The sequence below is a fragment of the Taudactylus pleione genome, unplaced genomic scaffold (genome assembly GCF_031769625.1).
Source record: "Taudactylus pleione unplaced genomic scaffold, aTauple2 ptg000026l, whole genome shotgun sequence".
Classification (NCBI taxonomy): Eukaryota; Metazoa; Chordata; class Amphibia; order Anura; family Myobatrachidae; genus Taudactylus; species Taudactylus pleione.
This window is the reverse complement of record NW_028284428.1, coordinates 9826756-9853268: the sequence shown is the minus strand read 5'-3', so window position 1 is coordinate 9853268 and position 26513 is coordinate 9826756. Positions and strand designations below refer to the sequence as shown.

Sequence of the window (26513 nt, the reverse complement as noted above, 5' to 3'; positions counted from 1 at the left end):
TAGCACACTATTTTTCTATATAACATAATATTACATTTGCTTTGTATTAGAACATTGATGGGAAAAAATGAAACCCTAGGGCCACATGCAGCCCCCAAGCCTTCATCTGCTGTCCCAGCTACTTCCCACTTTGATGTCATATTTGTTATTACTTGTGATGCTATTACAGATAGGAACGAGTATCTCTTTCATTTAATATATGTATTACTTTAACCTGCGGCTGCTACTGAGATTAAGTCTAATGGGTGGACCTTTAAAAAGGTTTAGCTGAATCAATGTTTTACCGTATAAAACTGTAAGCCAATAAAATGTATGGAACGAGAAAATTGTGTGCACTGAAAGCACTGCCTATGTGCCACCAAGCATCACCGCAATGCTTGGCTATGCAAATATTGGTTAGTTATTGCACGTTTTCCTGGGCAACTCTGTGGGGTGCCTGCCAAAATGGGTTGGGTAAGGGATCCCGACAGTTAGAATCCCGACACTACAAGGTAATGTCCCTAACGCTAACCCTTACCCCTACCCCTAACTCTCCCTCTTTAGTGCCTAACCCTAACTTAACCCCTAGTGCCTGAAGCTAACCTCCCCCTCCCCGCACCCTAAACCTAACCCCCCTTAGTGCCTAACCCTAACCTTCCTCCTAGTGCCTAACCCTAAACCTAACCGTCTCCTAACTCTCGCTCTTTGGTGCCTAACCCTAACCTCCCCCCTAGTGCCTGAACCTAACCTCCCCCTCAACACACCCTAAACCTAACCCTTCCCCCTTAGTGCCTAACCCTTCCCCCTAGTACCTAACCCTAAACCTAACCCTCTCCTAACTCTCGCTCTTTGGTGCCTAACCCTAGCCTCCGCCCCTAGTGCCTGAACCTAACCTCCCCCTCTCCGCACCCTAAACCTAACCATCCCCCCTTAGTGCCTAACCCTAACCCTCCCCCTAGTGCCTAACCATAACCCCTAAACCTAACCCTCCCCTAGAACAATAACCCTTGATAAATACCTTCGGGATGCCGGCGGTCGGGATACATCCCACACGCCGCGATAATAACTACATCCTCCCAAAACTTGTGATATGGATGGACGTGATGTTCACATCACGCCCATTGAGTTGAATTGAATTGTCCCCTAAAAGTAGTCTTAAAATAAACTCTTTAAAAGTGAAGACTAAAAATATAACTTAGTGGTGTATTTAGCAATATGCAGAGATAGTAAAGATCTTTTATTGCGAATCATTGCAGCGACTTAGCATGGAGTATCATGCTGCTTGGCTGAGTTAATGGTGAACTTTTCGCTTAACCTGGCGGCAAATGAGCATGTGTGACCCAAAAAGAAAAAGAAAAACTGATTCCAAAAAGATGCCTTATTTAATTGGAGCATATTTTCGTTGTCTGCCCACTGCCGATAGCGATGAGAGATCTGTGATCATGTAGGCTGCCGCCACAGCTTTGCAAGAGGGAACGCAGTCTATGCTCGATGATAACTATGGCCCTCTGGGGGGCTTGTTAAATAGGGTGCAGCCTGATCTCCAACTAAAGCAAAAATTAAAATATAATGTTTTTCTTTAACCATTAAATGTATTAATATTTCTAATCCATACATGCTCCATTGTGTTTATTGACTGGTGGGTAAAACAGAAGCTATGAATGATTCATTCTTTTATTTAGAATTAAATAACATTAAAATAAGTATGCACGTACCATTAGCAGCATGGACGTAACTACGATAGGTGCAAGGGGTGCAGCTGCTATGGGGTACAGACCAGAGGGGGGCCCATCTTCCATGTCAAAGTTACATGTGTTATATACAGTTTTCACCATTGGGTAGTACATAGGGGCCTTTACAAACTTTTGCTATAGGGCCTTAAAGTACCTAGCTACGCTCCTGATTAGCACAGAGGATGGTATCATAAGGGAGTATAAAATGTAACTTTATTCCAACCAGAAAAGTGCATTATTCAGTTGTGCTAAGAAATTCCCCTCTGAAACGTCAAGAGCTACAGAGCAGCCCAGCAGCTAATGTGCTGCACACTTTTTTAACAAGTAGATTTCAGCACAATTTCCAATTCTAAAGATTGTGAAAAGTGTAAAACCATAGAAAAGACATAGTGAATTTTTATCAATTTACAAAATACGAGTAAAGGGATATTTGTAAAACTCTTGTTTGTGTTAAGAAGATTGATCAATGATAAAAACTGAATAATTGTTTTCGGCTTATTTCACTTTTCTAAAGAAGGCACTTATTGTGTTATTTAGTGTGTTTATTTATTGTGTGTTATGATAGATGGTTTACTGACAACAAATAAATTGGACCACAATGAAAGAGTACTATAGCAACTGCTGAATTATCTTTCCCTCTGAGCAACTGTATAGCAGTATTTTCATTTTAGTGTGATGATGAAAGACTCTAGGATGCAGCTGCATTTTATAGTATAATAGTACAGTATTGTATCATAATCACAATAGTTATCAGATAAATCTAATCCTCTATTCTACAACAATGCAAAATAACAATGAGAATTAAAGGGAATGTTTTATAGCAGAAATATTTCTTATACACAGATCGTATTCAGGGAAATTAGAAGAATGTCCTTTTGTGGACCCACGGGTATTTAATCTGAATTTCACTTAATAAATCCAGAGGTGAAAATTAATTTCACATCTTCATATATGGGAAAAAAAACGTGCTTGTTTTTGCCTGTACCCCTAAGGGTAAGGGTTTTCCTGTCCATGTAACCCACTAGTATTAGAGCACAAGTTTCCGACAGAATCTGACCCAGTCAGAGTTGCTAAGCTATGACATGACCCAGAAAATCTCTGATTTGCCTCAGTTACAGGCATACCAGCCTGATCAATGTAAGCATATGTGCATACTTGTACTGGGTCCTTGATTTACCGGGACAGTCCCAGATGTTTCTTGTCCCTCATTTGCCCTTTTTAAAAATATTGACCTACTGCATAATACTGTATCTGTTGCACAGCACGCAGGCTGTAATTCCCAATATCTATTTTTAAACAAATGGTTAACTGCATAAATACAAGGTAAAATTTCCAAAATACGTTTTTATTTCACAACTAGCGTTTGCCCGCAGGTTAGCTCGCATGGATGTCTGTTATTGCTGAGGGGAACTAATTTTACAAAGACAGTAGTGGCATCTAATATTGTGATGTATATTTTTTTATTGTTACTTTGATCACAAAATGTCTTTGTAAACAATATTTGCAGTTTCTCCTTCAAGGATTAACACAAAAAGATGCTTGGGGCTACTAACTCCTGAGTAAGCCACTTAGCTTACAGTAACTTTGAAAGGTTGCAAGTAACATGAACAGCGACTCTATGATATGTAGTATTTGTCTTGGTATGCCATTTACTGTATTGGCATGTATACTGCAACTTCATGAGTCAAGATAAGCTGCCTGATTAGTGCTTAATATATAATTGGAATTTCCTGCTAAATAGATCTTGAGATATATATATCTATATATTTAAATATGCATACATATAAAACTGTTGCATTCAGGGTGTGCAATATATGTATATACTGTATATACATATAGTCACTTTGGACGTGAGGAGCTTGTGCAAATACCAATTAAAAAAAATTGTCTCCATTGTTCATAAACAGTCCCTTAAAATATTTGTTCTCAAAAAAGTTATATTTATATACATCTAGTCATTTTTGGCTTGCGGAGCCTGCACACTGCACGCACCAAGTGTCAAGCATCTGGTTTTTTCCTTTATTGCCCCACTCCCTGATGTCACATTGAGATAATACAAAACCTCAGTTTCTTTCTAGGTGACTAAGCTATACAATATTGAAAACACAATCCAAATTCATCCAGTAGTTTTTGCGTGATGCCGGAACAGACAGAAAGACAGACAAACAAAAATTCAGATTTTTTTTTTTAAGTCTCCACAGTTCATACACAGTTCCAAGAAATACAGACACAATCATTACAACTTTATTCTAATGGTGCGTACACACGGTACGATAAAAATGCAAGATTTGAACGATAACGATATCGACCATATCCTTATTGTTCAGATAGTTTATTTTTTGGTGCCTACCAACCCTCACGACCAGCGATGCACGGGCACGTATGGACGATAACGATATCGACCATCGTCCGTGCGTGCAGGCCAACCTGGTTGATATTGCCAGGTTACATAGGGACTGGCGATCGTCGATCGCGGGTCGCTGGCCCGTCGTTGGTGGGTTGGTGGTGTGCTGGATGAACGATAACGATCATCCAGCACACCGGGAAGGTGCAGGACTATCAGTCAGCGTTATCGTTATCGCTGACTGATCGTACCGTGTTTATGCACCATAAGTATAGATATTATTTATTAACTATAACTATTTGTAATGCAGTACAACCAGCAACAGACTTTGATGTAACTAATAATTTATTATAAAGAAACCATATAATACTTTTCAGGGACACTTTGCAGCTGGGCAGGTGCACCTAAGCACAACACATGTAGGTAGACCATCATATGATCACACAGCTTAGTTATTCAAATTTCTGGCATTTACATATCCATCCTAAGTATATGTTCACACAAACTCTGTCCTATTGGTGCAACACCACCCTTATTGCCCACTTTTGTGTGTAAAATGCCAGCCCTTTCAAGGACCACCATATTTTTTTTAGTATAGATGAGTGAGAAGAAAGCAAACAGCAAGTCAATTACAAAAAATGCAGTCATTCCCTGTGTGCACATACAATCTAGTGAAAAGTTTTCTAAATTATTGATTTTATCGGGGAAGGTCAGACTATACTACAAGCCAAGAAATAAACACATATTAAAATGTTTTTTTTTTAGACTAAAATATAGGACATAAAGAAAATGGTTTATGCTATGTCAGTTGTCCTTAAACATAATATAGCAAATGTGTCTACGTGTGCCTGGCCTGTGCGTGTGTTGAATTTTGTAACAGAACACTGTCAGCAAAGATAAGGGTAGGTGTATGCAGTTAAAAGGGTCAATTCAATTGTTTTTTGCCATGGCTATTTCTTTTGGGCGCCCAATGGTTGCTCTGTTCGGACGTGAATAGCTGCAGCTGCACACATTTCTGCTCACAGCCTCCAGAGGTGACTAGCAGAAATATGTGATAAGTCGCCACTATAGGGTGTCCAGCTAAACCCAGTGCTTCTGGATGCGCGCACGTGAAAATTGCAGTCTAAATGAGGAACAACTGAATTGCTCCGATGGGTGCCCATTACGTTTTGGCACCCAAAAAAAAAATGTTTTGCACCCCACCAATGTCTACATAATGTATATGAAATACAGTGTATCATATATTTATATATATTTATATACATCTTTAATGCTTTTTCATCCTGCAAAGTTAAATGCATGTCATGCTGTACTTGTGCTTTATTCATATCACATTGCTGACAGTTTCCTTGTGCTATGTAGTGTTTTTAGTGCTAGACCTATGTGATCTCAATTTAGATAGTTAACATGGCTGCTAATTGGGTAGCATCACCCTGCAGCAGCATAATGGAAAGTGATATTTAATAGCAGTTTCTTGCAAGCCTGTTAAGGCGCAGGCTGCAATTATAGTCAGAATTTTAAGTCTACAGAAAATGATGAAACTGGTCTGGTCACTGGTTAGAGAACACATTTCATTCCAGGCATGGAACATACCACACTAACTATACAATTCTTCATCAACACAATCACCCTGCTATATAATACTCTTCAATATTCATGGTATCTTAACCCCAAAACCTTTTTCTCACTCAATGGCATACCCACCTAATGCTTTATTCAACATCCACATTACTGAGACCCACTCTCTGCAAACTCCTCTCATACATTACTGGTTCTTCTACTCTGAATTTGATTGCATATGTGTTATGCACAGATATGTTTATTAATTGTCCACTAGATTCCCTGCACTACAGAAAAATAATAACAAATATATAACCTATATTTTTACATATCAATATATTATATATCATATATATATATATATATATATATATATATATATATATACATATACAGTCAGGTCCATAAATATTGGGACATTGACAGAATTTTCATATTTTGTCCTCTATTCACCACCACAATGGTTTTGAAATGAAACAAACAAAATGTGATTTAACTGCAGACTTTCAGATTTAATTTGAGGGTAATTACATCCAAATCAGGTGAACGGTGTAGGAATTACAACGGTTTCTATATGTGCCTCCCACTTTTTAAGGGGCCAAAAGTAATGGGACAAACTAAACAATCCTAAATCTAACTCTCACTTTTTAATACTTTGTTGCAAATCCTTTGCAGGCAATTACAGCCTGAAGTTTGGAACACATAGACATCACCAGACGCTGGGTTTCTTTCCTGCTGATGCTCTGCCAGGCCTCTACTGCAAATGTCTTCAGTTCCTGCTTGTTCTTGGGGCATTTTCCCTTCAGTTTTGTCTTCATCAAGTGAAAAGCATGCTCAATCGGATTCAGGTCAGGGGATTGACTTGGCCATTGCATAACATTCCCCTTTTTAGCCTTAAACTGTTTGGTTGCTTTTGCAGTATGCTTCGGGTCATTGTCCATCTGCACTGTGAAGCGCTGTCCAATGAGTTCTGAAGCATTTGACTGAATATGAGCATATAATATTGCCCGAAACACTTCAGAATTCATTCTGCTGCTTTTGTCAGCAGTCACATCATCAATAAATACAAGGGAACCAGTTCTATTGGCAGCCATACATGCCCACGCCATGACACTACCACCACCATGCTTCACTGATGAGGTGGTATGTTTTGGATCATGAGCAGTTCCTTTCCTTCTCTTCCCATCACTCTGGTACAAGTTGGTACATCTTTGTCTCATCTGTCAATAGGATGTTGTTCCAGAACTGTAATGGCTTTTTTAGATGTTGTTTGGCAAACTCTAATCTGGTCTTCCTGTTTTTGTGCAATGGTTTGCATCTTGTGGTGAACCCTCTATATTCACTCTTGTGAAGTCTTCTCTTGATTGTTGACTTTGACACATATACACCTACCTCCTGGAGAGTGTTCTTGATTTGGCCAACTGTTGTGAAGGGGTTTTTCTTCACCAGGGAAATAATTCTTTTGTCATGCACCACAGTTGTTTTCCGTGATCTTCCCGGTCTTTTGGTGTTGCTGAGCTCTCCGGTGCGTTCTTTCTTTTTAAGAATGTTCCAAACAGTTGATTTGGCCACACCTAATGTTTTTGCTATCTCTCTGATGGGTTTGTTTTGATTTTTCAGCCTAATGATGGCTTGCTTCACTGATAGTGACAGCTCTTTGGATCTCATATTGAGAGTTGACAGCAACTGATTCCAAATGCAAATGTCACACCTAGAATCAACTCCAGACCTTTTACCTGCTTAATTGATACTGAAATAACGAGGGAATAGCCCACACCTGTCCATGAAATAGCTTTTGAGTTGATAGTCCCATTACTTTTGGCCCCTTAAAAAGTGGGAGGCACATATTGAAACTGTTGTAATTCCTACACCGTTCACCCGATTTGGATGTAATTACCCTCAAATTAAATCTGAAAGTCTGCAGTTAAAGCACATCTTGTTTGTTTCATTTCAAAACCATTGTGGTGGTGAATAGAGGCCAAAATCTGAAAATTCTGTCAATGTCCCAATATTTATGGACCTGACTGTATATATATATATAAAAATAATGAAAATAATAACAGAAAACACCTTATATGAATGTACGCTAGAGTACTAATGCAGTTTGCTATTCAATGTGGATTTGCAACATGTGTCAAGAAATGCTGCAGATTACAGGTCAGGTCTCTGACAGGCTGCCATCAAGATTTATAGTAACAACTTGCTATAAACATGAACAAATATTTATGGGAGTGATTTTGCAAACCTTGTACTAATCCCACCACTGTATTTCACACAGGACATAGTTTAACGTATTATACTGTATGTGCAAAGTGCAAACTGAATTTTACAATTGAATTGCATGCAAACTACATGCAAAATTCATGTAACGCCCATTTGAAAAAGTTCATCTCTATGAGAGTACATTGTGTACAAACTAAAGAGTGTTTAAATACGGCTCATTCGTTCAATGTTCCACTAATTTCCATGGGGTTATGTTCTACATCTAAAATTTAATTGAAATAAATAGGCTATTGAAATGAATGCGTCTTTGACTTGAAATGTGTTACACAGCATTGTTTTGTTCCCATTTAGGTCAACAGCCCACTTATTTCAATGAGGATGTGCATAACATGTATAAATGTAATTGTCTCGTTGAAATCAGTTGTGATTGGCTGAGCAGTTAAGGTCACAAATCATTTCAGCAGCTTGTGGCATGTGCTATGGGTTTTTTTATTTATTTTTCTTTTCAATGGATTACAAATAAAAATGATAACTTCCCCTGGATTACAATTTATTTAAGAACATTTCCTGTGGATTACTATTTAAAAAGATTTCCCATGGATTACAATTTAAGTAGAACTTCAGAAGATTACAGGATTGCATTAGCAGAAGAAGCTCAAGTACAAGTACCATCACAAATCTTTAGGCTCCTCCAAAAAATCACAAAGAAGTCTTTACCCTGGAGATACCGTATATACTCGAGTATAAGCCGAGTTTTTCAGCACATTTTTTGTGCTGAAAAAGTACCCCTCGGCTTATACTCGAGTGAAGTGTAGCGATGACCGGACGGAGTTCGGTCAGCGCTACACAGCACAAACACACAGCCGCCGGAGCCGGCAGCTGTGTGTTTGTTGTAATCAGCAGCCGCTGAGAGTCTGTCAGACTCTCAGCGGCTGCTGCTGCTGCTCCCACTGTGGGAGCCATCTTCCGGCTCCCGCAGTGGGTAATGGGAGAGACGTCATAAGTAATGACGTCTCTCCCATTCAAAGCGGCCGGAAGAGCTGCTAGCAGGTAAGTGATTTTTTTATTTATTCTTATTACGTCTCTCTCTACTGGGGGGGGGGACTACTGGGGGCACTACCAGGGAGCGATTACTACAGTGGTCACTACCAGGGGCGATTACTACAGGGGTCACTACCAGGGGGCGATTACTACAGGGGGCACTACCAGGGGGGATTTCTACAGGGGGCACTAAAAGGGGGGATTACCACTGGGGGAACTACCAGGGGGGGATTACTACTGGGGGCACTAAAAGGGGGGGATTACCACTAGGGGTACTACCAGGGGGGGATTACTACTGGGGGCACTGAAAGGGGGGATTACCACTGGGGGCACTACCAGGGGGGATTACTACTGGGGGCACAACCAGGGGGAATTACTACTGGGGGTACTACCAGCTGCTGCATTTCCCACCCTAGGCTTATACTCGAGTCAATAAGTTTTCCCAGTTTTTTGTGGTAAAAGTAGGTACCTCGGCTTATACTCGAGTATATACGGTAATTAATATCCCTTAATATGCAGATCGAAGTTAAAAAAAATCATATCGCCAGTGAAAGAAATTTTTTTTTTTCCAACACTTGTTTTTTATCCTTTGATAAATAAGTCCCATTGTGTCTTATATAAACCATGCACCAATTTACTAATTGTTCAGGAACAACGTGTTCATCTTATTTATTTACTTCTTGATGTACATTTTGGTTGTCCTCAAGACAGTAGTGAAGCTAGGTTTCCTTTCACCCAGGCAAAGAATACGCTCACCCCACTTTTGGGTCCAAAAGTGGAACATTTTGAAAAGGTATTTATGGGCATTTGGTTAAGCAGAAGACATATTACATCCTGCATGACAGTGACTAGGATATTTTGCAGCAAATACATGATATGTAGAAACCAGTATGGCACAAGTTACATTGCTAGTATAAAAAAAACTGACACCCAACAATAGTAAAATATAAGCTTAAACAGACAATATAATAATAATAATGGTAACGTGTGCATCCAACCAACCATGATGTCTGGTCTCCTGCACCAGGAAGTTCCTGGCCATGTGATAAAGCATTACTATCAATGATGAATCTGCCATATACCAGGCAGCTCTGCTGAATCCCCACCGGATTGAAACACAATGTGCATGTGTGGAAAGCCGCCTTGTACGTGAATGTGACATGGACTCATCGCCGGCAGCGAACAACACAGGAGCGGACACGATGGCCAAGGGAGACACTGCAGGACTTTGCCGGACAGGTGAGTGATGTTAAATACTGGTAGCATAATAGAGATGCAGCTATACTAAACTAAATACACCTCCTGCAACTAGTCTCATTGTTAAATGAAGCCCTCACTGCCCACTCAATATCTCTCTCAATGCCCTCTTCATATCACTGTCATTGCCACCTCCATACCTCTGTCATTTCCTCCCTCCACATCACTCTCCTTGCCCCCTTACATCTCCCACTGCCCTTTCATTTTTCTTTCATTGTCCTCTCTTACATTTACATACCTCCCAACATCTTTAAGCCCAAATCTGGGACCCCTGCACCTGGCTATCCTGCGGGACTGTGCCCGAAAAACTGGACTGTTCCGCTGGAATCGGGCAGTTGGGAGGTATGCATTTAAGGTGCAGGACAGGATTCTGCTACTGTGCCGCTCACACTGGCTCCTGTGCTGCACAGACAGGAATTGAAAACACTTCATTGAGGGGCTTCCTGACTTCTCCTCGTATCGCTCAGCTGGTGTTTCCCCCACCACCAAACACCAGCTAGCTGCCTCCTAGCCTTCGCCCCTGTCTTGGCTTCTGACTAAGGGGTAGATGTATCAAGCCTTGGGGAGATGTATCAAGAAGTTGCCCAAACCAATCAATCAGCTTCTAAAGGGGCCTATTCATTTGCCGACTTTCTGCACGATGCACCCAAAACCAGGAGATTTTGGTTGGAACGTGCAGAAAGTCTGCAAGTGGATAGCCGGCAAGGACCATCGATGCGCGTGCACGCTGGGTCCTTGCCGACCCCGACTATCTATCGAACATGCCCGTCAACCTGACGACGGTTGTCATGTTCGGCATGTTAATAGATAGATAGTGAACGTCTTTCAGTGCGGTGACCGCACCTCTGCGACATGAAAGTCTGAACGCTGGACTTTCAGACTTTCGTGTCGATAAATGGATAGGCCCCTTAACTCATTTATCTAGCACACTCTTTAAAATGACAGTTAAAAGCTGATTGATTTCTTTGGGCAACTTACTCCACTTTATCTTTCTCCAAGGACTGATACATCTCCTCTCATTGCAAATAAAGATATTGAGGGTGCAGAATTTAAATAAAATAATAATAGCAGTTTGTGTATAATAACTGTCTCTGTATATAAAATGAAATAAACTAATAAATTAATATAGATACCATACATCTTATAAAACATAATGGGCGATTCAAATCAGCTGGATGTTGAATAACCTCGGGAAGGAGTTCCCGGAACTATTCAATTGACCGCGCTGTTAAGTCTGACTACAGGATTCCTGTTCGCACTCTCCTGAGCTGCGAGTAGAAATCCGACTTAAGTGCCAGCCGCAATGCATATTCGGCTTAGCATAGCTCTAAGACAGCATCTCAGCTGGCACTTTAGTCGGAGAATGATGGTTACCGCAACTAAACACCCAGCTTAAGGCGTAGTAACCGGCATACTCCAACGTAAGTGGTTCTAGTTGCGTTTAATAGCGCGGTCAATTGAATAGTTCTGGGATTCCTTTCTGGGGCTATTCAACATCGCGCAGAAGTGAATCACCTCCATAGAATATAATGTAAACAACCATATAATAAATTAGTAGAGCTCAAAAATGAACTGAATTGATCAATGCTTGGTCGCAATGTAATAATATATAGCGAGCGCCGTACACACTACGCGGTCTCGTGTACGACCGTGCAATATATCATTACATCCTGCATTTAGCAGCATGGCATCCTTCATTGCATCGTCCCATCTGCTGTGCAGCACAGCAGATGGGACAATGCGATAAATGGCCGTATGTGCGCAATACAGCGTAAACACTACACGATCTGTGCTATATATCGTTTCCAATCCCCATCGCAATGATATGTCTTAAGCTGGCCACACACACATAGCGATATTTTACCCGATCTGGCCGATTCCGTCACGTTGGAACGACAGATCGTGTAAAATATGGCCATATCCTCAGTAAATCGTGAGTCCCCATTCACGATCACGATGCGATGTGCGTCCCCGCTGGTCACACATTGCATCGTCAGATCTGCCGTGCAGTAGAGCAGATCTGACAATCTAGGATGCGATGCACTGTAAAAGTCTGGATGCAGGAAAGATCGTATGAAGATTGGACACCAAATTGTGTGCAGATCGCCATCTGTGTGGCCAGCATTAACAGTGTGTACCCGGCTTTACACCGATGCCTGGATACAGCAAAGGGCTGCAACTCAGACGGGATTCCTGGTAATTTATACCTTAATTTATCAATTTAGAATGCACTACAAATGGCAATTACATTGCTGCTTCAGCTTTTATATTGGTGTCAAATGGGCTGCTATATATTAACACTACTTTGATCTTTCAACAAAGATTATGATTTCAACTACTATTGGGACAATTGTGATATACAAAAAGGCAGAGGAAAGTGCTGTAAGTACTAAGTATATATAAACGTTTGGATAATTCATCAACTAACCCATTGATGTCATGCATGATGTTCAAATGGGTAATGTTGCTGGCATATTTGAATAGTACAACAAATGTTTCCTATAGATGCCTGATTATTTTCACTATTTATGTCCATATAGAGAGACTATTTCAAACCAAGTATTTAGCAATTCAATAAATTTTTGAGCACTACCAATTTAATAGATGGATGTTTACATTATATTCTACATTCTACATGCTTGGTACCCCGGTTGTTGGTGTGGGCACAGATAAGTTAGGTCTAGATGGTTCCTTATAATAGAGATGGCAGCTCCAGTGGGTCTTCCTCTTCTCTCTCTTGCAACAACTCCACGAGCTTGTCCTCACGCACTTGCCGATGGACAGATATGTCTGAAGACATATCTGTCCATCAGCTGTGCAGCACAGCCAATGCGATATGTCGGTGAACGGTGACGTTCACCGACATATCACGGGTACACACTGGCCGATGGGCAGCAGATATATTGACCGATCAATTGATCGGCCAATGTATCTGTCCGTGTGTACCCAGCATTAGATACACTTCTTTATCCTAACTGGTGCAGCACCTCTTTAGCGTTGACTATAGAAAATACTGTTTCTAAAGTACTTCAACACATTATATTCTCAACAGCACATATAATAACATTGAAAATAAATTACCACTCAGCAAACTAGCAAATTCCTTGACTGATCAGTCATTTACTTTAAGGTGAACACAAAGTTCTTTCGTTGGAGAACTGTCTTGCAAGGTGGTCAGTATCCTAATATATACATGTGCTTGTAATCATCAATAGGCAAAGTTAGCAACTAATGCTGATTTTTCTTGATTCAGAGCAAACAACAGCTTTAGCCCCCCAATGATAAGGCACGGCAAATACAGTTATAACTTTAACAGCACAATTAACTTAAGCACTCAGTAATATTTGTATCTCAGGGCCTGATTCAGACCCACTCACTAAGAAGCGTTTGCATGCAGAATGCCGATGTTTGCATTGTGCGCATGCATACGCATCACAGTGCACATGCGTGAACCAGTCCGAGCAATCAGGATGCGTACTCTCGCTGCACATAGACTGCTCATCCGAGTGAGTGACAGGAGAAGCCGTTTGTGGGTAGTGACAGGGGTTGGTCTATGAAAACGGGGGGGGAGTGGAGGTGCGAACGCAGGCATGCCCGAGCGTCTTAACGCCATTCCAGAGGCGTTCAGAATCAAGATGGAGCATCATAGTACACGTCACCTGGCTAGATTTTACACTGAAGTGCTCGCAGTGCTTGTGGTAGGCTATGGGCAACCACAAGCACTGCAATCACTTACGATGGTACCCGATAGTACCGATGGTTGCATACACATCCTGGAGATGACGTGCGCAAGTGGGTATCTTAAGACAGGCTGGTGGGTGCCTGCATACACAGAGCGATCACACACCAAGACATAGTGGGCGTGCTAATGCCTTGCCGTGCGATCGCCTGCCATGCTGTTAATTAGCCGGATATGCATAAGCATTGAGCGAGCGGATGCATCTAGCGAGCGGGTCTGAATCGAGCCCCCAGTCCTTTAGCCAGTTATAACTGTATTTTAACTGTACAAAAATGGCATCTCTCCGACTCACTTTGCAGATTAATAGGTTCAGTCTCTTGGTTTACGCGTGTGTCATGTATGACTTAATATTGCAGCTCACTAATCTCAGCTCACACAGCCTCTATGGATCCTGCTGTAGCTTTCAGAACTGCCCATCTGTCTGGCCGGTTCTGCACACACTGCTGACCCTCTGCTGCGGTCCCCAGCACTCTGCCAGTGGGTACTCAGTAGCTCTGACACTCTGCACCACCTCAGCATCCTCACTCACAGACCAGCGGTACCTAACCCTGCTCTCCAGCTCCGCTCCTCTATGTCTGCTCGCCTAAAATGTCCAACCACTAAGTCCTTTTGCTATTACCAGCAAGTCTCTCCTTCTGCTCTACAGCTCTATCAAGTGGTAGCCTCCAGTACAGCAACATCCATAGGCTTCCATAAAAGCCAGGGGTATCACATCTATATTAATACATTCATTTATTTTAATTATAAACAAAGTGAGTTACTGTTGTAAACAAACTTTACAATTTATTATTATTATTTTTATTATTATTATTTAAATTTTGCGTCCCTCAATATCTTTTTGGTCTTTGGAGTTGCAATGCTCCTGGAGGTTGCAGCATAATATTATGTTATTCCCAAATGCTGAAGGACACTTTTGTCTTTGGTTTCCACACACAATGTAGGCTTATATTTTTGTGCTTTAGCCAATAATAATCCGGCCAATTCCCTAAAAATTAAATATATCATTAGAGCATGGGTCATGCCTCAATGATGTTACTAGTTCACTAGTTCTCATGATCACAGCTACAAACTGGGTGCTCCCACTACATGTTCTTGATGGGTACAATTCAGTCTCAGGGCTAAAGTCTGACACTTCCCAGGTATGAGAACATCTATGAAGCATTAAGTTTATCGTTATTAAATTCTTATAAATCACTGATTTCCCTTTAACATCCTACAGCTAAATACTTTGTTTATTCATCCATAAAAACATGAATTAGGGAAATTATAAAGCAGCATATGTGCAAATTCCGTAGCTCATACAGTAGCTGCTCGCATTCATTAGCATCCGCCACTATTTATCTCTACTGCCATTCAATGTTTCATTTCCAGGCCTACAACCCTCCTCAAATCAACATTTGGATAAATTACATTTTGACATCGAGGTCATCTTCTAGCTAAAAGCTTGCATACTAACAAACTAGTTCAATAGCAGTTCATAGGCAGCACAGTCATACACAAAAGAACCATCTTTATCATCAGTATCATTTCTAGCATTTCATAAATATAATTTGTATTACTTTGTGGCAATATGAGCTACTGTACATGAGATTTCTTTGTTTCATTTGACACATTCTGGAGAATAGATAAATATAATTTCAGTTAACAATACCAGTGCCAAAAAGAGGTATAGCTTTCAGTGACTGCTATAGAGATAGAGATAAAGGTGTATAAATCTCAGGGAGAACAGAGGATTTATAAGGAGGGGTCCAAATGATTCATTTTGACGCAAAGCAAATAACAAAAAAAACAACAACAGCTTGTATCAATAATAATAAACATAGAAAGTACAATTTTAGAAATGTAATAACATATGCTAAAAACAAAAGGGATCGAGGTATAAAGTTAGAAATACAGATGTGTCCGACTACATTATTGCCGCAATTGCGCCAAACAGCCCTTCTAGGTGGGCCAGGTCCCCGTGGATCTTTTTCACCCTAATATGCGTCTTATTCACACAAATGAAACAATCAGATGGGGCAAAAATTATTAGGGCAGTGGTCAGGGAGCAGGGGTAAATTACCCCACATGGGGTAAAAATTAAATTCCTGGGGGTAATGGACGGACAGCCGGGCATGCATATGAATCATTAGAATGATTCTATATGCTTGCCCGGCTGTGCTGCAGGGAGGCTCTAAGCCGGACACCCGCTGAGATGCTATTACCAGCAGGCGCCCGGCTCCTTCCCTGCAGCGCCGTGTTAGCTGGAGGCTGGAGTTCTCTTCTGAACTCCAGCTTCCGGCTCTCTCCATGCCCACTATGGGAGAGGCGTCATGACGTTTCTCCCATAGTTCCGAGGAGCAGCCAGGCGGACAGGACGGCGGCGGATGCAGGACCGGGGATTAAGGTAAGTGGGTTTTTTTATACAAGCGGCACTATATGGGGGCACTACTACAGGGGCATTATATGGGGGCACTACTACTGGGGCATAACTATGGGGGCACTATTACAGGGGCATTATAGGAGGGTACTACTACAGGGGCACTATATGGGGGCTCTACTAAAGGGGCACTACTACAGGGGCATAATATGGGGGCACTACTACAGGGGCATAACTATGGAAGCACTTCTACAGGGGCATTATATGGGGGTACTACTATATGATTTAATTCCTTTCAAATCAAGTGGGTAACGTCGGCGTATCTAAATATATTTTGGGGTAAAAGGTGAAAAAGTTCCCTGACCCCTGGATTAAGGAGACTGCCCTGATTAATTTTATATGCAGCACTTGTACATCTGTGTGCGGTGGAGTCTGAACCTGTATACAAAGTGCCACAATGCGATAACCACTGCTTTTCACGCCAAGTTCCTTTGTGCTTCATCTGCGGTTTTAAACATATTTAAAACAAATTCCTGTGCATTTAAAGTCGCAGCCCAGCGTCTCTGGTACAGAATGAGTGGTGTTTCATTTTGTCTGCGGTGCTAATAAGCTGCACATTTATAGAAAAGTTTGTTACGCTACACCGCTCAGGGAAGCTCATTCGCACTGGGCGTCACTCAGTAGACTCAGGAGTACTACAATGCATGTAGGGCGGTCGCCATGAGGGGTTCAATATGCGTTATAGTGGTTATATTTAATCATATGTCCCATATAGCAGGAATGGGGAAGGGGGAACATTGGGGACATTATTAGGGTTTTTGTTGGGTAACACAGCATTTTCAATAAATATAGTTAAAAGGTAAATCATTAAATTATTTTTATTGATTACATTGAAAAATTAAAAGTGTTATTACTCTCAATCACTTGTATGTAGGAAGATCATTGTTTAACAGGGTTGGGTACGGGACACTGGCGCTCAGGATCCCAACACCGGCATCCCGGTTGGGTTACATGACCAACTCCTACAGATCTAATCCTAAGCATACCTCTAAACCTAGCCCTCCTCCCCCGCAGCCTAAAGCTAACCCCCCCAGCCTAACCCTAACCCGCCCCCCTCCCAAGCCTAGCCTTAACCCTCCCCCTAGAGCCTAACCCTAACCACTAACCCTAACCCCAATACTTACCATCGGGTTGTCAGCGGTCGGGATGCTGGCACCGGAATTCTGGCTGGTTTCGGGATTCCGTCGCCGGCATTTTGGGCGCCGGCATCCCGACCGCCAGAATTATAACTACATCCCATTTAACAAGCACTTTATGTATCAAACAGGAGGGAGAAGTGGGCTTAAATTATTGATGCAAAATAGGGATTGGGATATGACCCCAAGGTGCGGTGATATTTATAATATAATGAAACAGAAAGGTGCAGAACAGTGCTTTCCTGAGCAACAAATGGTATACAATGCTGATCTAGCCTCCCGGAGCCACCGCTCTGCTCTGAAAGCAAAGAGGGTGGAACATCTCCGCATGTAAGGACCAGCAAGTGTCAATCAAAAGAGGATTCTGGGACAACAGTTTGTGCGAGGTCTTCAGTAAAGGGGAGATTGAGCCTCTTACTATTATCTGGGTACCGTAACAGCCAGACCACCTGCACTCATGGTAAGTAAATTTTATGGTTTCATTTTCGTATACACAATCTATAGTGAAAAATTTATATTATTTAGGGATCCACTTAGTTATATTGCCTTATTTACATAATGTTTATAATGCAATTTGAAGTGTCTTCTCAAAGTGTATTTCAAATACCAATTGTTACCAAAATTACAGAGAAATGTGCTATTATAACAAATTGTAAAGCAAACAAGCACTATAAAGAGTTGTTCCATTTATCACATTTTTAACCACATGAAAGATGAAGAAATTGAACATGTACAAAAGAAAAACACCACAAAACATCCCATAAAAACACACATTCCATTAATAATACAAACTTAAGACTGTGATCACAAAAGGAGTCAAATTCATGATTTCATATATAGAGGTGGACAGGGAGTGTCGCTGAGGGTTGGGTATGATATTCAGCCGCCTGGTGAAATACCGACCCCGGACGCCCGTTCATGAGAGATCCCGACAGGGGCACGTAAGTACACTAACCCTAACCCCCCCCCCGATGGTGCCTAACCCTAATACCCCCTCTCCGCACCCTAAACCTAACCCTCCCTAGGGGGGGGGTGCCTAACCCTAACTTCCCCGGTGGTGCCTAACCCTAACACCCCCCTCCCCGCAGCCTAACTCTAACCCTCCCCAGGGGGGTGCCTAACTCTAAGTCCCCCTGGGGGTGCCTAAACCTAACCCCCTCCCCCCTTCGGCTAAGAGCTAAGCCGGGCCGGCTTACCTTCGTTCAGGAAGCCATCTGTCAAGATACCGGCGTCGGGCTCTGGATGGGCGTCGGGATTTTTACGCCTATCTTTAGTCCCGAGTCGGGATTTAGACGCCGGGATTTAGACAGACGGCTTCCCGGCCATCGGTATTTCAACTACATCCCATCCTGAAATATGTTTCCTTTTTATCATTTTTATGTTATTTATTTTTCTTCTTTACATTTGATTCACTGTAACATACTAATTTTGTATGGTATGGCTGCAGGTAACAACTACCCCAATTTTGTTTTAGTTTTATTTACAATGTTGAACATTTAAAAATAAAATTTGCAAATAAATGTGTAAGCGAGTGAGAAGCCTAAGGCTGGGTACGCGTTATACCCTCAATCGTACATTCACGTGCGTCGTCAGCGACATCATCCCATATGATGTGCTGCACGTCAGAAGGGATGACATCGGTAATGACAGCATGCAGGTAAATGCGGGGTGGTAGGGTATGTAACGCGGTTGTACACCGGATCATCCAGTGTGTACGGCCGCCCCGATATATCCTTTCATCGGGTGTCGGGTCGGCTGGAATATGTGTTCCTAAGTCCTAAAAATATCTGTCAGCTCACCACAACCAATCAATAAGTTCTAATAGAAAAATACCTTTTATTGTACAGCACAACAGCATAGGTTTGTCCTATAAACCTACATTGTGTAAATTGATAAATTGTTTGGTTATTGCAATTATAAAAGATTTTTATAGCTGTATCTTCCAAGGACACTGCTGATGTTAATGTTCATTTCTGCACAAAGCGAAACTGACAGAATTTCCGAGGTGCAAATCATTTTGCGACATGAAACTTGTCTATTACATTAGCCCAAAGGCCTTTCTAGAAATGAAACAGTTAACGTGGCAATAGCAATATTTTCTTTAGCATGCTTTCTGCTGGAAAACAAAGATGTAGAATACACCAGGTAACTGTACAGGAAGCATGTAAATAAGGGTTTCCTGAACATGACTATCATATACAGGGCCTAATTTTGAGGTGGAAGCAGATGTGCCCCCATCTTTTGCCGCAGTCGCGCCTGTGTCTTTGTGCTAATGCTGCGTTTGATTTTTGAACTGAGACGCTCACTTTCAGCGTCTTAGGACAGTAGATTTCTGTCACTGGGTGTATTTAGACTCACCATCGGCACACTATTGGTCGCACCATCGAAGCAAACACCAGCCCTATGGTAGGTGAAGTTCCTCCATCTGAGCATGAGTCCTGTGTAAGTGGTTGTGCGTCTTTGAATGAAGCGGACCCATGCGCAGACTTAAATCATTGCTCGTTTGTGTGCAACATTGATACTTCGTCCACCTCTAAATGAGGCTCACAGTGTCACAGTAACACAGTAGTCATTTGCCATCAATGCTATGGCCTTAAAACCACTTTGGCTCATGCTTTTTACCTCAAAAAGAAAATGTTCCCATTTGTTGTATTTTGCACAGTGCTCACACTTACCTATAGCCAGGACCTTAGCCGTAGCTATACTTTACACCCTGGCTAGGGAGGGCAGCTTTACCCAGGTCTCTCTGACACATTCACATCTGCCACACAACTACCCCAATTCCCTCTACTACCGGGGAGTTCATAACCTCTTCCCTCATGTGCTGCTCCTTATACTATCTTCTACTCCTTTCTCACCACAAGGGCACCTAACACGTGACTGCTGTCTCCCTGCTGCTTATTTTGAGTGTTTTAATCGCTAATGCAGCTATGTATATAAACCATGTCCTTGTCCTGCATTGTATTGTACTGTAAGTCATTTGTTTCTTGTTCACTTATTTGTCTATGTACTGTGTAAGGTGCTGTGGAACACTTGTGGTGCCATATAAATAAAGGATAATAATACTAATAACAACCCATAGACAGTGGTACCGCGAAGGGGTGGAGGGGGTACTAATTACATGGGCCCAGGATAGCTTGAGAGGCCAGCGGGAGCCTGGGCTAGCTGTCCAGGAGGACAAGTGGCTTAGCATTTTTGGATGCCTCTCAGATTTGATCACGCCCCCTCAGTATCACCTGTCTTGACAGTCATAAACATACCAAACTCTGGGCCCCATTTAATAACGAAGCTTAATAGCAGCCGCATTTTTTATTTAGTATCACTGTGATACAAATGGAAATGCCACTAGTATTTATTAATACTTACCCCTCCGGCGAGGTCTGGCAAAGACCTCCTCGTCGGCGAGATCCTTCGCTCAGCTGCTGGCAGCCTTACGCTGCCAGCAACTGGCTTCTGTGTAATGCGCATGTGCGACGTTCCGCCAGCGCATGTGCATGGCACTGTAACCCGGCGGGGACCCGGAAGTGCCTGGAAGGCTTCGCTGAAGCCGTAGAGGCAGCGATGGGTGCCAGCATCGATCTCGCCATCTATAGATGGCGAGGGCTATGCAGTGACAAACAGTGGTAATCTTAAGATTACTGCTGTTTGTTGAATAAAGAAAGGATGATATAATCCCTTTAAGCGAGCGCTAACGGGGTTATGCTTCGCTATTAAATGGGCCCAGTATGGCTCCACTTGGCTGCTGTTCTTCTAAGACTGTATGTTTTTTACAAGCATGTGGCACTCACTGTAGACCTGTTAAATGCACATACTGTACCCACAGTAAACACTTGACTAGAACCGAAAGCAACGCTATAATAACAGTATCACTAGTAACAGTGGTTGTGCGTATGGTTGGTTTCTAGTATCATGTCCACTTGCAACATTTTACTAGAGTTTAAAATGCTAGTAAAACGCATGTAAGTAACTCTCGTATTAGGCCTTATAGCTGTCGAATCTCACGTGATACGAAGATCGTGGCTGTAAGTAATTGTTGGTTCCCTAATAATACAGCGAATGGTTGGGCTTGATTAAAAATACTATTATTGGTCAGAGATTTATATCTTTATTTTTTATGATAATTCCCTTAAACGCATCACCATCAGAGGTGGTAGAGGCTAAGACAGTAGAGCAATTTAAACATGCATGGGATAGCCATAAGGATATCCTTCAGAAGAAGTAAGGATCAATAAGGGTTGAGGTAACAATATGTTTAAAAACGGGGCAGACTAGATGGGCCAAGTGGTTCTTATCTGCCGTCAAATATGATGTACCATCGAATGTTGTGTAAAAGGAAGTATATTCTTTCCACTGATTTGCTCCATGCCCACAAATGAAAACAAAATCATCAATAAACAAACAGGACCCACAGTGTTTAATACACAGACTGGGAGAGGCACCCTTTGCAGTGATGGCACTGTATGTAAGGAGCAGCATGGTTTCTGCTGGTACTATTGAACAGTATCCAAACGCAACAATAGCATAAAAACACCACACAGTGACAGATGCATTGTACCATACCATCACCACAACTACCGTTTTACATAAAATAAAAGGCGACACTTAAACCCTTAATGTCAAAATGATGGGTCGCAAATTGCTGGATTCTCTGGGAATCTACACAACAACCACCTCTCATTCACTGAATATACTGTATTCTTCATTTACAAGGTGGCAGCACGTTTTGCAGCACAGCTAGAAAGGGGGCGAATACAATGCACATACACTAATAATCAGAACTAATGCACATATGCTGGTGTACTACAGGCCGTCAGGCTGATACAAAGAGCTTGCAATTCAATTATACAGAACAAAGTAATACTGCATTGAATAAGCAGCATTCCTTTATTGTACTTCAATTGGTCAGAATGCTTGCAGACACACGTACTGGGTACATAACACATACACCACATACTGTACATTAGCTGAATTAAAACCAGTTAACTTAGATATGTAGTTTAACCATTTCAATAACCCTTACAAATATTCTTCCAAATCCTAGTGCATATTTCTGCAGAGCATTTCAGCTGAATGATTATTATTTAAAAAAAATAAAATAAATATAATAAATTGTATGATACAAAAACAATACCAATATCATTACTGGAAACTCACCCATTTATGTTGAATCAAACTGTCAAGGGGGTGATGCTTTAAATTTTCTCTGGTGTAAAAAGATCACTGGTGGAAATGTGTTCAAAATTCAGATGGCTGAGGGACCCCCTTTTCTTAATAATCCCTGTTTGTGCCCAGGAGGTATGTGGTACAGCACAGCTTCATAGAGGACAGCTGACAACGTCTCCCTCAGTAGAAGTAACGGATATTATAGCAGTGCTATAAATGAGCTTAGTGGACAAGCACCAGTCACAGGTCCGGGAAGAGACCTTGGTGTTGGTGAGGCTGGTTTTGCGCTCCAGCTGCTGCTGCTGCTATGGATGCACCAGGAATACAAGATCCAGTCAGCACAGCAAGTGGAGGAACATTTGCTGATGTGTTTAAGAAAGTGACTGTAAAGAGAGCTGCATTTCCCCTTCCTCTCCTCCACCACCTCCCCCTTGCAGCTGCTCATGCAGTGTCTGTGTGGGTCTGACTGATGCTGCTGCTGCACTGTGTGACTGTGACTGCTGCTGCTGCTCTGATTCAGGGACTTGGAGCCTGGTCTTCCAAGCATCGCGAGAGCCGCCTGTCTTCCTCCTACTCTACTCCTACATGACTGCTCTGCACAGTGTACACTCTCTGCAGGGCACAGATACATACACCCCAAATCTTGCACTAATAAACACACATCATCATTATTTCTCTATACCTGGTAACATTGGTCATATACAGTATCTATCTATAGATCTCTATATCTGTCTATCTGGCTGTCTGTAACTATATGCATTTTGATACAATGTTGTGAAATCACAATTCAACATATTCTGCCCCATATCGTTTTTCAATGCAATGCTATTTGTAATGTTCTCACGTTTATTTCCCTTTATTGAAGTAATTATTATATTATTATTATCATTTATTTATATGGCGCCACAAGTGTTCCGCAGCGCCTTACAAAGTACCTAGACAAACAAGTAACCGTTGACTTACAATACAATAAGACATGGATAAACATTGCTATATTAGCGACCTTTACACCCGCATAAGCAGCCAAGTGTTATGGGGGGTATCTACTTAGCGATTTAGACAAGCGATTGCACGATAACGACATCGTTATCGTGCAGTCGCTTGCAAATCACGCATGCATCGGGCATGTTTTGGTCAGAAGCGACCAGCGATGCACGTACCCGCTGGTCGCTTCTGACATCCGACATCACCCGTACATGCAGGTCAACCTGACGATCTCGTCAGGTTCAGCATGTGCGGAGATGAGGGATGTGCCGGGACTGAACGAGTGAACGTTCAGTCTAGGCACATCACTAGCTATACAAATGACAGCACGATTGCAATGTTGTAATCGTGCTGTCGTTTGTAGAGCTACAAGTGGATACCCCCCTTTAGTTGCCCTAGTGGGGAGTAAGAGATAAATGAAATTACAGTAGGGAGAAGCACAAGAGGGTAGAGGGCTCTGCTCGAAAGAGCTTATATTCTTTAAGGGAGGGGAAGACAAACAGGAGTGACACAGATGGGGTAGGCGGGGAGGAAGGAAGATGTAGCAGCAAGTTAGGATGAGAGTTGGAAGGCTTTAATGAAGTAGTGGGTCTTAAAAGCTCGTTTGAAAGATTGTAGAGAGGTGCAGAGTCTGATGGGGAGAGGGAGGGAGTTCCAAAGGTGAGGAGCAGCACGGGCAAAATCTTGGAGGCGGGAGTGAGAGGAAGTGATCAATTGGCATGAAAGGCGGCGTGTATTAAGTGAACGAAGAGGGCGGACAGAAGAGTGAAGGGAGATGAGATCAGAGATGTAAATGGGAGAGGAATGGGTGAGGGCTTTGTAAGTGAGTGTGAGATGAGCATATGCCTTTATATACTGTAGGTTTGTCTGTTACGCTCAGTTGATCTCTCTTTTGGTTAATTTGGCGCTTAGGCACTAGCCAAGTGGTTCCAAAAATGTCTTGAATCAGGCACCCTAGAGTATCAGCATTTTTTTCATGGTGTTTCTAGGACAAAAGTTTCTTATTGAGAAATTCTGAAAAAAATATTACATTAATTCAACTGTACTTATTTGTCATCCTGAGGTTACATTATGTGGCCTTAGGTTTAGTTATGTGGTGGTATACAGGTGCCCTTCTGCTTGCACACATATTTTATGATTGGTAGCCACCAGCTCTGGTTTTCCCTATCACATGGACCATGGTCCATGAATAACTGGATTTGCTCCTGGACCACCAACCACTGGCAACCCTGCAAGTGCCCCGAGGCACCCCAGGTAGTTTGGCGCACCACTACACTAGCCAGTGGAAATCATTGATGAAATGGTTATATCCAGGAATCTGACTAATATTTGACTAGCTTGTTGGAATGGATTCCTGTAACCAAGTAAGTGAATTGAAAGAGAACTGATGATCCGTTCCCCAGAAAGGCTAGGTGGTACTTGAGCTAAACTACTACCTATGCAGCCTACCTCGGGGATTGTCCGGCACTTGTTTCCCCATGCGTGATGGTCATGCACTGTCATACTTTCCCGAGTACCATGGACCTCACCTCCCGCCCGCGGCCTGCCCTGATTCCTCTGACTCATCCTTTAGCAGAAATTTGGAAGAGCTGGAGAGCCAGACCTATTGTGAACTGAGTATGTTTAGGTGCAAAAGTGATTTTGCTAATTAATTTAATAATTGTTTTATATTTTGGTCTTTATCCCCATGGAGACATGACACCCAATGGATTTTACTGTCCATAACTGGCTGAAATACAACAATATAAAAATATTAACCTGTATGAACAGGTTCAGGATGTTACATTTGTAGAGTTGGAAGAAATCCTCACATTACCCTGTGTTCTCTACACCATTCTTATGCTGGGTACACACTATACGATGTATCGTACAATATATCATCAGAATGATATACACATTGTATATTATCTATGCCCGATCTGTCATTCCAAGCCGTCGTTCATTGCTTGGTCCCATCTGCTGTACGGCAGATAGGATGATGCAGTGAATGACGCATTGCTGTTACATGCAGCAAGTAACGATACAGGGCCTGATTCAGACCCACTCGCGAGCGGCTGTCCGCTCGCAAGTGGGTCGATGTTATGCACTGAGCATGCGCACGATGGAGGGAGCTCCGTCGTGCGCATGCGCCAGACGCGACGAGCGAAGGAAAGTCCTTCGCTGGTTGTGTCCGATCAAAGGGGGCGTGCTGTCAATGTTGATTGACAGCACGCCCCCTTTGGTGGGCGTGCCGGGGGCGTGCCTCCCTGATGGGGGCGTTCCCACGGGAACGCCTCCCGTCAGAAGCTGGCCCACTGACATCACTAGTGATGTCAGTGGGAGTGATTTTGGCTCTGATAGAGCCAAAATCACTCCGGAGCTTGCGGTTGAAAACCTCAACCGCAGGCTCCGGCTCGCAATTTCGATGGTCGTGATGGTCTCGACCATCGCGGCCATCAAAAAGCACGCTCGTATAGCCTGTGGGTGGTGACCCACAGCTATACGAGCGTCCAGGAGGACGCTCCATGAAAATGGAGCCCGGCCCTCATTCAGAGCGTGCGCTCTGCTCAGAGCGTACGGCTCTGAATGAGGGCCTCATTGCGCTGTTGTGTGCCAGATTGTGCAGTGTGTACGGCATGCGCGATATACTGTTACATCACTCACTGCATCGCTGGGTCGCACCATCGTATAGTGAGTACCCAGCTTTAGTCTTGCCCAAGTCTTTTACATTATAACAACGTGCAGCATCACTTGGAGGTAAACACATTATTATGAATAGTCCAAAAAACTATGAAGAATAAAAAATTAAGTTTATTACCACTGCATTGTTTTGATTTGTTTAGTCAAAGTGAGTACCATATTATTCATATATGAATGCCACAAATGTTAACATGTTCAAAAATTCTTACCTTCTGCAGCCTGGTATTTGATTTATCACTAAAGCTGCATACACACT

General features: G+C 42.4%; 1 protein-coding gene across 2 annotated transcripts in view; it reads right to left on the bottom strand.

The window, feature by feature from the left end:
- The window catches only part of SH3KBP1 (SH3 domain containing kinase binding protein 1), a 509392-nt gene extending 486374 nt beyond the window's left edge, over positions 1-23018 (bottom strand). For both annotated transcript variants that reach the window (XM_088451614.1, XM_088451615.1), the window contains exon 1: positions 22586-23018. In XM_088451614.1, coding sequence (XP_088307740.1) covers positions 22586-22589 — 4 coding nt within the window. In that variant the 5' untranslated portion in view covers positions 22590-23018. The remainder of the gene's footprint in view (positions 1-22585) is intronic.
- Between the last annotated feature and the right edge of the window lie 3495 nt (positions 23019-26513).